Genomic DNA, 14,842 nt, shown 5'->3' with positions numbered 1-14,842 from the left:
GAAGGGGGAGAAGAAAATATCTGAGCCTGAAAAATTAAATCTGAGAAAAAAATAAAGATTTGATAGAGAAAAGAGCACATCTGACATAAGGTCTTGACTTTTGGGGGGAATTTCCTCCATACTTGTTTCAGTTTATCATTTACATATTTATGTTAGAGGTTTCTCATCAAATTCCATCATGCCCACCTGTTAGGGATGTGCTTTTATATAATGGATATCCGATTCTGGCCTAAATCCTGTGAAATGGCAGCCATTTGTATGTTTGTTTCTGCTCTTGGATTTAAATCTTGCTCCAGTGTAAACATTACCAGAATTAGGTCGTAAAATACAAGAATAAAGTCGTAAAATTCCGAGAATAAAGTTGTAACATTATGAGAATAATGTCATAAAATCATGAGAATATAGTTGTAAAATTACTAGAATAAAGTGGTAACACTACGATAATTATGTTGTTACATTGCCAGAATAAAGTCCTAAAATGATGAGAATAAAGTCGTAAAATGACAAGAATAAAGTTGTAAAATTACGAGAATAAAGTTGTAAAAACGAGAATAAAGTAAAAAAATTACGAGAAGAAAGTTGTAACGTTACGAGAATAAAGTCGTAAAATTACGAGAATCAAGTCGAAACATTACGAGAATTAAGTCGTAACATTACGAAAATAAAGTCTTAAAATTACGAGAATAAAGACGTAACATTGAGAGAATAAAGTCATAAAATTATGTGAATAATGTCGTAACATTACGAGAATAATGTCGTAAAATTGCAAGATTCAATTCGAAACATTACGAGAATAAAGTCTTAAAATTATGAGAATAAAGACGTAACATTATGAGAATTAAGTTGTAAAACAACGAGAATTAAGTCATAAAATTACGAGAATAAAATCGTAATATTTAGAGAATAAAGTCCTAAAATTATGAGAAACAAGTTGTATTTTATGACAACTCCTACAAGAAGCATTTTCTTCACTATAATGAGGAATGTCGAGCATTATGTGAAGGCTCTGGTTTGACAAATAAGAAAATCTTTTAGCACCAACATCAAATTGGTCAGCATCTCAAAGTGGACTCAGGTTGCTGTTTGGTGGAGCTGGTCGGCCATCATATGCTGGTTGTATCTCAAAGCTTTCTTTCTGAGACGGGTTGTTGTATGATGACTTCATTCTCATAATATTGCAATTTTTTTGTAATATTACAACTTTATGCTCGTAATGTTACGACTTTTTTCTCAAAATAAAAAAATTCTCTAACTCCGTCGTATCAAAGTTACCCTTGGACGTTAATGCTGATGATGTTCCTCCAAGCACCGCTTCTTTTAAAGCAGCATTCTGTCCTTTTAATTCAGTCAGAATGATTGAATGCTACCAGCCGCCTGGTCTTCATTAGCAGCCTCCTCTTCTCTTATTGTCAATTAGCGGCGAGGCTTAAACACAGTTTTCATGATTAAAGTATTTTTCATTAACTTTCATTACCTTTGCAGTTAATTGCATTTCATCTGAGGTGTCTTCATAGGAACCTGCACTTGATACACAGTTCTACAATAACAAAAGTAAAGCAACAAAGATTCGCATTCTGGAAAGCTTTTGGTTCGATTTAATTAAATGTCCCATTAAAGTAATACAGATAAAGTTAAACTTATTATTTAAATAATTTAATGTTAGTATTTATTTAGTCATCTAACACATGATTTAAATATGAGATATATCATAAAATGCAGAGTTAAATAAATGAAAAAAAAATAAATAAATTAAGTAATTAAATGTTTACAGCTGTGTATCTACGACCTTTTGATAGTGGTGGTAAATCATCAAATGAATCTATATAAATGCAAGCCCTCGTCAGTAGGAGCTGTTGCTCTTGTACTATGTTTGTCTGTTTGGTTACAAATTTTCCTTGGCTTGCAGGAAATTCTATCCGCACAGGTCCCGAGGGGCGTTATGGAAAGCTTAGAGTGCCACAGTTTGCCCATTTTACAATCCGTTTGGTTAAAAAGTAATGAAAACAATGTAAAATGTGGTGCAAATCTAATTAAAAGGCAGTTTAATGAGCTCTAACTAATCACCCTAAAAAACACTTATAACATATCAGTCATTGAACGCAGCTTTTTACGTGGTAATGTGCATCGACCAGTGTAAGAGTAAAAAACAATGTCCAATGACCAAAATGATTTGCTGTATTTTACTGCATTCTGATTAACCAAATAGCATTTGTTTCATGACTTTTTAACTAAACATACGGTAAAATGATCAAATTGTTGCACTTTAGGCTTTCTATAGGGAGTGGAAGCCTAAAATGACCTAATTTGGTGGCGTGCACCTTGCAGTTGCGACAAGTATAAACAAAGCCTGTCTGTTATTTTTCAGGTCACAAGCTGAAATGTTTAGGAGGCCCTGTCTTAGAGAAATCAGAAAAGGCCAGCTGTGTAGAGCCAGGTCATGGTGTGCTGCTTCACAAATATGCATAACAACAGAAAACTAATATTTGTATTAGATCTGATGCCCGTTGCGTGCAAAATATAGTGTAATGGATTTTTTATGGTGTCTTTTTCAACAAGGGAATGCAAGAATTTATCTAAAGGTAAAGAAATACTCACTTCACATTTTTGCTAAACGTCCTCTGTAAAATTGTCTCTGTGTCTTTATTAGTTTCTTATCCATCACTTTATTGGAGATGGTAAAGGAGTATATTATGGGTATTCTCAGTGCCTTTTTATAGCCGCCTGATGGAGCTGGAGAAAGTACTCTGGGGAGTTTCAGAAATGGTTGCCGGCTAGCTATAAAGCATAACAAGAGAGAGGAAGCTGCAGTTAGATCTTTGAATATGCTCATATTGCGATCTTTAATATCACTGCGTATTAAAATTTCATTCATATCTGAAGAATAAAAAAACATCTTTAAAGCTATTTAACAGTTTCCCCTACTTCTGGACAGAAATGCTGCCACTTCACATTTTAAGATAAAAACTTGCAGGTTTCAAGGCTATTCTGCAGCGTCAATACCCACTGCTTACCTTTGACCCTGTAGCTATGGAAACCAACCCGTGTTCCATTAACAGATGGTAACAGGGGACAAAAATGAACATGGAAAGTAATAAAGAAATGCAAGCGAGCCAAAGGAAAGGAAGAGGTGAGAGGGATGGAAATAAGGTGTGAGGAACAGATGAGCAAACAGAGGAGGGGTCTACGTGGTTCTCTCTCCGTCTCCAACTGCAGAACTTTAAAACTTGTTATTGGAAGCGTCGTGTCATTAGATCAGAACATTTACAACCCTCTGATCGTGGGATGCTTTTAATACTTTTAAGACATGAAAAACATTTACTACTGAGAATCAGCACGGTAAATATACCCTATAAAACAAAAAATATCCTTTTTTTAGGGATAAATAAACTGTTTTTAGTTATGTAAACCGAAAAAATGAAGCGTGATATATTAGGGATAATAATTAAGGTTTTTAATGCAATTAATGCTGTTTTAACTTTATGCAATGTAATCAAATAACTGCTGTGCGTTCAAATCATGGTCAAACACTCAACTCTGCACACATTTTGAATAAATTCACATATTCCATTCAAAATATAAGAATATATTGACAAAAATCATTCAACTCCAAATCCTATCATATCTAAATTAAAACTCTTGACTAAACCACTAAAACTCAGGCAGCTACTATGTACATGTAAGAAAATAAAGGAAAATGATTGAAAAACATAATAATATGACACTTCAACAGGAAAGGGCTAAATTGTGATGTTTGACAACCAATGTTTATTTTGAAGAGTTTGAGACGAGGTCACATGTCCCTGCGATATGCCTCTGGGAGGGGGTAGTGCAGACTTTGGGTCTGCACTGTGGAGCGAAACTGCCGCCAGCCATCTTCAAAATTATTATCATGGCTTATGGCATTTAAATAATTAAAAAAAGTTTTTTCATCTTTAAAATAATACTAATAATACAAATGGCTTAAGATGCTCCCAAATATAAAATTTTTATGCAAAAAACTTTTCGTCGAATGGGTGAGGAGTGCAGACATAGTGCGATACCCCGCCTCGCTGCAAATTCAAAGAGTTTGCAAACATATAAATGATACTAAAAACCAAACGCATGCAAAGGAGGTGGAAAACACAGCTGTTTACGACTTTTTCAAAGCTTCTTCGTGCCGTACAGAAGCGACAGTCATTTCTTTGCAGGAATTTTTCTACAATGTGTTGATAGTGGTGGTATTTATGTGCTAAATCATCAGATTAAAATAAAATAGATAAAAGCAAACCCTTGCCAGTAGGAGTTGTTGCCCGCTCACCATGCTTGTCCGTGTAGTTAAAAATGATCTAGTTCCACAAGGAAGTAGGAAACACAGCTGTTTACAAGTTTGCCAAATCGTCTTCATGCTGTTTGAAAGCGACAGTAATTTCTTTCCTGGAGTTTTTCCACAATCTTTTGGTAGTGGTGATACTTATGAGCTAAATCACAGGATGTCCCTAGGTGTTTACATCTGGGAATCCTCAACAGCAGTAGTTGCTGCTCGCTCGCTCGCTATGTTTTCCATGTGTATCTGTAAGCGTATTTACAAATTTTCCTAGCTAGGACATGTGCAAATTTCGTCCATATGGAGCAGCAACCCAGAATTAAATAATTTGGCCCAGGGACGTGCACAGATAGACACTAGGTGGTGCTAGAGTACCTGTACTTTTTCCCCCTGGACAATAAAAGTGCCCTCCCCAAATCTTTTTTTTTTTTTACTCTTTGGCCCAAAATACCATTTATGAATTTAAAAGCCTATCAAACCAATCATCTAGATTTTTGTAATTTTGCTCCTCGAGACATGTAGCAACGCCTCAATAAAGCTTTTCCTTAGTAAAGGGCCAGCTAATCGTCCAGATAATGAAACAAGCATATTTACCTCCTTTACCAACCAGTTCATAGTATATCGTTGTTAGTGGGCTCTACCAGGCGCATCTCCTAGATAAACTATTGATTTGCTGTAATGGTTCCTGTTAGGGACTCCTTGATGTCATCTATTTGACTTTTTTAGGACAACTACAGCACACAACTTACCTTTTATCTGTTAAACATTTAATTTAAAAGCAAAAATAACGCCAAATGATCACAATTCATAAATGATAACTTTCTATCCAGTTAAACTGGGCAGTGTCGATGAAGTTGCATTTTCAATTTCATTTCTGTCTTTATTGACAGACATCTTGGACTGCAAGAAAATGACCTCAAAAATATCTAAAATTTTCTGAAAGTAACTGTATTTGTCTGTAATCTGAACAGGGAAATAAAATGATCTGTTAATGGAGTAAAAGTTTTTAACTTTGAAACAACATTATTGCATAATATGCATTTGAAATAAGATAATAGAGTTATGTTTTTTTTTTTTTTCATATTTCAAATCTAAATCTTCTGCAAATTGTCCTAAATACCCAAAAAACTTAAATAAATAACAATTTAAAATCCACTAATATAATCCAGAATATCTTTAAATGACACCAGTGTGGCATTACTACCTATGGAATGTGGAACATTGTTAAATGTTTTGGCTGTTGGCGGCTCCATGTGACGTATAAGATCCTGGTTTCCAACCTGAGCAACTGCCCCCAAAAATGAGCATTTGACCAAACGCACCAAGCATAAATCAAGCTAAAGAGTCTGCCTACAAAAAGAAATAAGCTGAAATAGCTACATCAAAATTAGATTTTGCAAGTAATTTCCCTTTAAATTTGAGTTTGGACAACCTTTCTCTCTCTCTCTCTCTCTTTTTTTTACAGTGTAAAATGTAACATTTTGGAAGATGGCAAAATAAAAATCAGAATGGAACGGACAGACACAGATAATTAACTATTTAAGAATAAATTAAGAGTCAGGTAGCCAATTTAAGCAGTTTATTCTTGATTTCACGTCTTTTATTTTAAAAGTCAGATCTTTGCAGTATTTGAATGTTACACCAAAATTGGTGCTAAAAAAAAAACAAAACAAAAACCTTCTGCCTTTTCTGCACCATCTCTTAGCCAGGCTGTCATCAACAGCTGGATGACTTCATAACACCTATTTAAAATGTTGTTAACGGCATCTTTAAAGCTATTCAGTGAGTTTTATATTTAACCAACCCCATTTAGAGACAAAAATCTTCTGAATTTATATGCAAAAAGTCTAAATAGCACTTCAAAACATGTCTGAAAGATTTAAATGGGAAAAAAACAGCTGCTTTACTTTCTGCTACATCCATATTTCTTGCTCCAGCATCAACCTTGGCCAATAATTGGAGCCACTGGACAACATCCATCACCAGCCAAGAGGTACCAGACACATGAACAGGTGGGAGTATGCGCATTTGAAGCGGAAATACTTGGTTAAGTGGTTTTATCATTGAAGCTAAACAGCTTAACAACAATAAGGACCTTTGGAGGATTTCAGGTGATGTAACAGCTCAGCACAAAGCTTGATTTGCATCTTAATTACTGTCTCAGACTCTTGTTTAATTGATGTTTAAAAAAAACACAGCAGGTATTTCAAGCCAAAAATATCAGCTGAAACGAATATATAAAGTCATTAACTTTGTCTTAAAATTTCTGGTTTGAGGTTTGTTCAAAAAGCAAAAAAAAGAAAGTTGGCTTTTATCTAAGCAACATAAAAGTAAAACGTCATCTACATAAATCAACTTCATGTCCTTTTATTCATTTATTACGGGAGACACCTTCACAAAAATAAAACACACTTTGGAGTGAAATTGAAAAGTTGCCAATTAGACCGTCCTGCCAGGAAGTCTATAATGATAATAATGCATTAAATTCAGTTTAAATGAACTAAGAAAGCCATTAGAAAATCATGGCATTGCTTAAGACAATGTGAGGTGTTTTGTTTAGATAAGAGCTGCTTGTAGCCAATGTGGATAAAATCTTTCTTCCTGGACTCAACAAGGCAGGAACATTTATCCATCTTCTTCAGCGAGCAGAAATCAGTATCTAAGCTTCCAATTTATAAACACTGACTCTATTTGGCTCTCTATTTTCCCTGTTGTTGTTCTCAGACCGTAGGAGCGATCGATGTATGCCGAGAGGGGGAAAACCAAATGGAGGAAGAGTAAGGTGACCAGATTCCTGCAATCTAATCTGGGGACATTTCCAGCTTGTAAATGAAAATAAAAGCATATCGTGAAAATTAAAATAGGAAACGGGGACGGTGATGCTTTCATCCACTTTTACATATTTATTACTATTTAAACAACAAAAATCAAGTGTAAAAAAAACAGCCAAACAACTTATAACTCTATTTAAATAAGGTATAAACTAAAGGTCACCAATCAGTTCTAAAAAATCTTTAGGCAAACCCCTGTTGATCCCTTGAGAACCACTGAACCAGATAAAAGCCTTATAGTGGATTTTCAATTATTCTGTTTCATTTTATCTGAGTCTATTTACCAATGCCTGCTTCAGCCAATAGTCTGTCTTACTTTTTATTGATTATCTTGGTTTACGTTACATATCCGGTCCTCGTCTTTAGTAAAATAAAAGACTTCAAAGCCCTTTTTTTATTAACCTGGCACAAACCAAACATTTACCAGAGTGATCAGCTCAATTCAAATCAAATTAACCAATTAACACGCTCACCATAACAAAGGGCAGCTGAGACCTGTTCTGATAACGAACTTCCTCAACTTTTTTTAAAGTGGTGCCTGTCACTACCCAATCCACCCCAGAAGCACGATAAGTCCTACACATGCGTGAAAAGATATACATCCGGGTTTCCATAAAAAATGTAATTATGGTACTGAAATTACTTATTTCTATCCTTAACTCACTAAAGAATGCTAATATACATCTTTAAAAAATGTTTTATGACTTTTTTGACACAATTTTGATCCTTTTTATCATCATCAGACATGCTCAGAGCAGTCAGGCAAAATATGATTAAACCATGTTTATCTGCATTTCAGTTGTTTCTTTCTTTAGATTATATATATATATATATATATATATATATATATATATATATATATATATATTGATTTGAGGTCATATCGCTCAGCCCTAGGATATAATATAGCAGACTGTGTATTTGTACAGTTATTCTAATAATAACCAGAGTTTAAAATTAAATGAAATCTAATTAAATGTTCAAATGTACTTTATTTTGAAAACTTAACACAGCCCTTCTGTTAAGCTGTCTAGTGTATAAAGCTAGCTGATGGTTATCGTGGGCTGAGCTGCTCTCCAAATTCGGGCATACACTGCAATATTTTCAATCGTTGCACTCAGCTACAGCTCAAACTGTATGAACTTTTAAACCACAGGGTTTAAAAGTTCATAGGTCACGATGCATTTTCTCACACTGTGTGGCCCGACGCTCTGATGCGATCCTACGACGACCAACTGAATTTCAAACACGTTTGATTTTCTCCCGACAATATGATTCCTGATCGGGTGTAGGTCATGAGAGGCTGATTGCTCCTCGTTAGGCCCTGTACAATAAAACGGCGCACCATGAGGCTGAAATTAGGCCTGATTGAAAAAAAAACTCCCACGACTGGAGAATCTGCCTGAAAAGGGCAAAAAATCGTATAGTGTATGCCTGGCTTAAAGCAAAGGAAAACAGGAGATATGAAGGTGTCCAGTGTTGCCACCTTAGTGACGCTGTTGCTATAGCTGACGTCAGACCCACTTTTTTTCCAAAACAAGCGACTAGAAACAAATGTTATGACTTTTCTGTCTTTTTTTTGCGTTTTTTCAACTTCATGTGGAAGCAGCCATCATTCTACTGTTACTGTCTCAAAGGCATAGGAACACAGCTACCGTATTTTTCGGACTATACGTCCCTCTGGAGTTTAAGTCACATCAGCCAAAAAATGCATTATGAAGACGGAAAAAAAACCATATACGTCGCACCGGACTAAAAGTCGCAACTTTTTATATATTTATATATATTAATATTCCATCAAATAAAATAATCTCCAAAGACAGGTACGTTAGTAAAAACGGTCCTCTCCTGAAGAAGAAAAAAAACAACGCAGAACAAAAACAGGCAGAAAGTGCGCCTGTCCGATACGAGTAAAAAACAATTAACGTAATTCAGACCACTATATGATATCAAGACCACAACACTGGAGTTGAACAATGAAGTTTATCTTAAAAGAAGAAATAGGCCTATTTTAAAAACGCAAAACAAAACCATCTAATAGGGTCTGCAGCCACAGGCCTATAGGATCAAGTTATTCCACTGTGGTAAGGTGTAAAGTTTTATCTTTCAGTGGTATTAATAGAATACATGTTGTTGCGTGCAATGGTACAAAGCGCCCTCTTGTGGTGAAAAAAAAACACATATATGTCGCACAAGTCGCATGGCCAGCGAAACCATGAAAAAAATTGTTCAACTTATAGTCCAAAAAATACAGTAGAGTTTTTAATATAGTCTCTTCTTTTCTCTGAAAATAATGATTTCCACATTGCTATAATCACTTATTCACCTCTGATTACTGTCTTGTTTTTGATATTCGTGAATTTCCTAGAGGAAACCCTGCGATTAGACCTAAAAGTGCAGTACTCATTGTGGTTAGTGAGGGCAGCTCGTTCTTTTTTTTTGTTTTTTGTTTTTGGTAGAAGAACCCAAAAATGTGGCTGCACAGATAATCCGCTGACAATGCCTTATAAACAGAGATACTCTTGCGTAATCCACATCTGCCACTTTCACCTTAATGGAGAGACTGTTTCCAGCATCAGGGCCAAACCTCCTAACCAACTCTTCCTCTTGTATAAGCTGCTCTAACCTGGCACAGAAGGGTAGAGCAGCTCAATCCCACGATCAAAGATCAACAGTTTGAAGGGCCGACTAGAAACACACAACGTGAAGATGTAGATAAACTCACAGCTGCATGATCAGGTAGAGGTGGTCCGGACTCTCATAGATGTCCTCCAGAGCCACGATGTTTTCATGCTTGATCCTGCAAAAGCAAAGACAAACCAAAAGAAAACAGTGAGTTAACTTTTGTCACTCTGTGGAAGGAACTAATCGGAAAACAAAGATGATGATCGACTTCAAGAGAAGACCCCCATCTCACTCCCCATTCAGGTGCAGAACATAGAAAATTACTAGCAGCAGCTAGTAACATTAGCAAAGCATCTTCATGCTAATAACTCTTCTTTTAAAGAGTTAAAAATTGGTTAATTAAATTCAATTTAATTCAATTCAGTTTATTTATATAGTGCCAATTCACAACACATGTCATCTCAAGGGACTTTACAGTTCACCAGATCACCCAGTCAAATTGATTCAAAGTTTTCCATCTAAGGAAAACCAGTTGAAAGGCAATCCGTCACACTAAGCATGCTTGTTGTGACAGAGGAGAGGAAAAACTCAATTTAACAAGAAGAAACCTCCAGCAGAACCAAACTCAGTGTGGGCGGCCATCTGGCGGGGCAGAACTGGGGTTCTGTTTTCATCACTAAGTAATTTAAAGGTCCCATATTATGCAAATTCACCTTATAAGAAATGCTGTGACAGTATGTGTCGTGAAGGTTGTGTATTAGTGAAAAAAAACTTTCACCTCTATCATTGTCTTTATAATTCTCTAAGTACCAGCATGGCAGACTATGGCTATGTGGTCCTGAATCCGATACGAATCTGATCTTTTCAAATGCGACCTGTGTCTCAATGGCCAGGTCGCATTCATCCGACCTGAACGCCATTAATACCCGACAAAGGACACTATTCTGTGTCTTGCTATGAAGAAGCAGCAAGAAAAACAACAACCACGGCAGATGATGATGCGGAGAGCAGTATTTATGTTTAACCACCTTGAAAAGATTGTGTTTTTATGGTTGGGAAAGATCGCTAGATGCTTTTTACTTCTGTAAACACAGAGCACGCTGGCCTGTGATGTCATTACGTCGTCTACTGCGCATGCGGGACACTTGCGTTGTACGACTGCAGTTTACACAGGAGATCACATACAAGGCGCATATATTTGGAAATGTGAACGGCAACGCAAAAAAATCGGATTTCACAGAAATTGAGCATCAAGGCCTGCAGTGTGAACGCTGCCTTAGTCGGGGACAGGTGGTGCAAAACGACGACTGTCCCCGGAAATCGGGAATATCAGGTCACAGTACTTTGTATGAGTTAAGCTAACATTTGACAGTGAAGCTTGAATGAACATCATCTACACCATAAGTTGAACTCAAACATTTAAAATCAGTTTGCAGCTGCTGTAACAATTTTTTTATTTTTTTATGTCCATTTATAAAAATGACAGCTGGTGACAGAGACGGCTGTTGGATATAAAGTCAGAATTCAACTCTTTAAGAAAACGGCTACTAGCCTGTAGATGCTTTACTAATTTTACTAGCTGCAGCTAGAAAGAAAAAACTTTGAATCCCAGATTAATCCCAGAAGTGATGGAGAAATGATGAGGGTGCTTTCACCAGCTGTTACTGTGTGTTACCCTCATAGCTTAAAGCTTATAAAATCCAGATTCAGCTCATGAGGGCATGCGGATTTAATCATCGTCTGCATTGTAAGTAGAGGTAATTCCCACAAACCCACACATGCACTGCGGGTTCTAAGGTGAGGCGTCTAACACTTTTTTAGAGCGTATGAACCCTTGGACGGCAGGCGAGCGATGAGCCACAGAGCTACGACGTGACTTACGCCCACACCGACACGAGCCCGTGTTGAAAGGGGATAATGCATGGATTTAAGCCGTGTCTGGGATAATGATGGGCTGGCAGACAGCAGCCTGGGTGTAATGGTAGACCGGAGTCTGGTTGCATTCACAAAAAAAGCCTCTCCACGTTGTTACGAGCTGCTCTCATTCACAGATTTCTGTCACAGCTGTGGCAGCACGGTGAGACATGTTATTTTGGAAAAATAGGGTAAAAAAAAGGGGTGACGACAATCAGAGAATATTTAATCATTTTGTTCCAATTATTTCAGTTTTTCTCAGGATTTGTTAAATGGGGAAGAGAATCTTCAAATCTGGACCATTTGTTTGATTCCAGTAACACTCAGCTCTATTTCCCGCATTACAACGGATCATTGAAGCTGTTAGATATCATTGAATCTACAGCCTAAGAACAAATTCTATTGCTCCAGGACTTCTCAATGACTGCTATGTTGAAATGCACTGATCAAAACCATACTCTGTTACTCCAGTGAAAGACAGATGTTTTACCACATGAATTAGATTGTGTTCTATGTGTCATTTTTCTAGGTTTTGTCCAAATATTGATATAAAATCATCCACTGTCCTCCAGCTATCTAAAGTCAGGCCCCAGAGGCAGCAGGTCTAGGAGGGAAAGGTGGGGAGAGTATAGAGTGAAGTCTGTGCCATTATTCTTGCAAACAAATAACAGGTTTTTTAAATGGAAATTTGGAAAAGAAAATGCATCGTTTTGCACAACCTGTCCCCGACATCTTAACTAAAAAAAGTTTTGAGAGTAATTTAGCTATTACTCTATTTCTTTTTTTTTTTTTTCAAACTTTATTTATTTTAAAGAATGTGTATTGTCACATTTTTTCGTTTTAAATTTCTTTTTTTTAAATGAGATTTTTTAAAATTCTTTTCAAATTGCATTTTCCAAACCACATTCTTTACACTTCAAGCCCAAATACAATCACTACTGTTAATAATTTTTAAAGAAAAAACATTTTACTAGTCAAGAGGGAGCATTTGCATCAGGCTTGACATGAAGAGTGTGATCCGTAAAATAATTTAAAAAGAATTTCAATTTTTAAAACTCAGAAAAAAAAAACTAAATATTTTATTTGAAAAAATAAAATGTATTCTCAAAACCTTTTTTCAGAGTTTCATTTCTTGATTACATTTTTCTTTTTATTTTAATTTATTAAATGTATGTTTTCAATTTCCATTTACAAAACCTGGAACAAAAATAGAACACAATTCACTCCGTACAAAGGATCAAATCTCATGAAACACGTTCTGAATTAAATTTACAGTTTTTTTATTTGCTAGAACAACCCTATAAATTACAGAAAATTCAACGACTTGATGGACTCGGATAAGTTTAGATTATCTTGTTATTGTTTCACAATTTACAGTTTTGATCATGTGATTTTGTATTGCCAAGAAAATATTTTCAGGAACAACTTCCAAATCTTCTTGTCTACAAAGTGAAAAAGCAACCCAGATAAAGATATTTGAGCTCATCTTTAGATTTATTTACCAAATTATAAGATTAGGGCTGCACCTAACGATTATTTTGTAAATCGATTAATCTGTCATTTATTTTTTCGATTAGTAATCAGATAGCCAAAGGTTCCTTAAAGAAGATTTGTTTACCTAAACAAACCAGCCTAAACTAAAATTTTTACACTTGAGGAGTTCTGGATAGAGCATATTGACAATTGGAAATTGTTCTTATCTTAAATGCAAAAAGTCTGCATATATTTTTTTTAATTTGGTATAATTGCTGCTCAAGGTGGGTTGCTCTATCAGCTAAAAGCATGTTTTGAGTCTCCTCATTCCCATCAACAATTAATCGATTAGTTGACGATTAATTGATTTATCCCGATTAATCCCATTAATTGTTTCAGTCCTAGATACAACAGATGGCTTGGATTAAGATATATTTTTTTTACTTCTTTTAAGAATACAATCACTTAAACAAATTATTTAAAAGCCTAATTAACTATTAATTAGGCTTTAAGGATTAGTGTCTTTCCCTTATCTCATAGGCCGATTTCTTTTCTCTGAAAACAAGAAAATTGGATATTATAGAAATTTTTGCTGTGTATAATAAAGAATGAGTTATGCTTTATGTAGAATAATTAAGTAATTTTACAATTGAATTAAATTAAAATGAAAATGATTTATCTTTTAATCTTTATGGTTATATTTATTTAGATCTGTTGCCTTGGGATCATATTTTCCATGAGTTAATACTAAAAACTACTTGCAAAGATATGTTATTAAAACTCCAATCTTTTCTTCCTGGATAATAAAAAAGTATCAGTTGTTCAGGTTCTGAGGAAATCCATTAGGTTTTCATAAGCCAAGCTTGTGAGTCTTAAACTCAATAGAACTGCTATGGATGCTCTGAACTGTTTGAAGTAATAACATCCGTTTATCCAAATAAATGTCAGTATCTCGCTTTCTCTCTCACTCTCTCAACCACAATTTTCTCCTAATGTTCCACTGTAAAGACAAATTAGTCAACCAGTGGCTTTTAATTGCATCATACTTCTCGATTGTTGCACCAGACTTGAGTGCGTCCCTTTAATAATTCCCAGTGAATGTATTATATTGTATGTGTTGGTTCCATCTCGACATATCCTTTATTTCTCATTTCAGCTGGACTTTGAAACATATTGAACCACTAATAACTGTCTTTGTCTTTAGAATCAGCCGTACTAAAAAAGTTTATTCAGTGCTCAATTCAATTCAAATCAGTTTTTTTATATTGCGCCAATTCACAACACTCTACAATTAAATCAGATCATCCAGTCAAATTGATTTAAAGTTTTCTAAGAAAAACAGCTGCTTGCATCGATTTATCGAATTGAAGGTAATCCCGCACACCAAGCATAGAGGGATCTTAACGGTTCCTCCACATGCGGGATACGCAGCATGATATGCATGATAAGATTCCTGTATTGGGCTACAATGGGGCCATAAAGTTTGTTCAAAAACATATCTAAGCTGAAACATGTATTTGAACAAAAATAATGACTTAGAATCTTAAAAAAAAGATTAGTGGAGGAGGAGTTACGAGTGCAACAGGGAGTTAAAAGCAGTGATCATCTGTCTGAACAGTCAGTTAATTGAGTTTGCTAAAGTCCACCCTATAGTCCCCGTGGTATTTGGACACAGTAAGCTTGCAGAAGCTATTAG

General features: G+C 35.5%; 1 protein-coding gene across 1 annotated transcript in view; it reads right to left on the bottom strand.

The window, feature by feature from the left end:
* The window catches only part of camk1da (calcium/calmodulin-dependent protein kinase 1Da), a 95,488-nt gene that overhangs the window by 25,385 nt on the left and 55,261 nt on the right, over positions 1 to 14,842 (bottom strand). The window contains exon 3 of the mRNA XM_038302046.1: positions 9,860 to 9,934. Coding sequence (XP_038157974.1) covers positions 9,860 to 9,934 — 75 coding nt within the window. The remainder of the gene's footprint in view (positions 1 to 9,859; positions 9,935 to 14,842) is intronic.

Source organism: Cyprinodon tularosa, unplaced genomic scaffold (genome assembly GCF_016077235.1).
Source record: "Cyprinodon tularosa strain WSP-4 unplaced genomic scaffold, ASM1607723v1 ctg480, whole genome shotgun sequence".
Classification (NCBI taxonomy): Eukaryota; Metazoa; Chordata; class Actinopteri; order Cyprinodontiformes; family Cyprinodontidae; genus Cyprinodon; species Cyprinodon tularosa.
The sequence above is the reverse complement of the archived record's forward strand: the minus strand, read 5'-3'. Positions and strand labels throughout refer to the sequence as shown.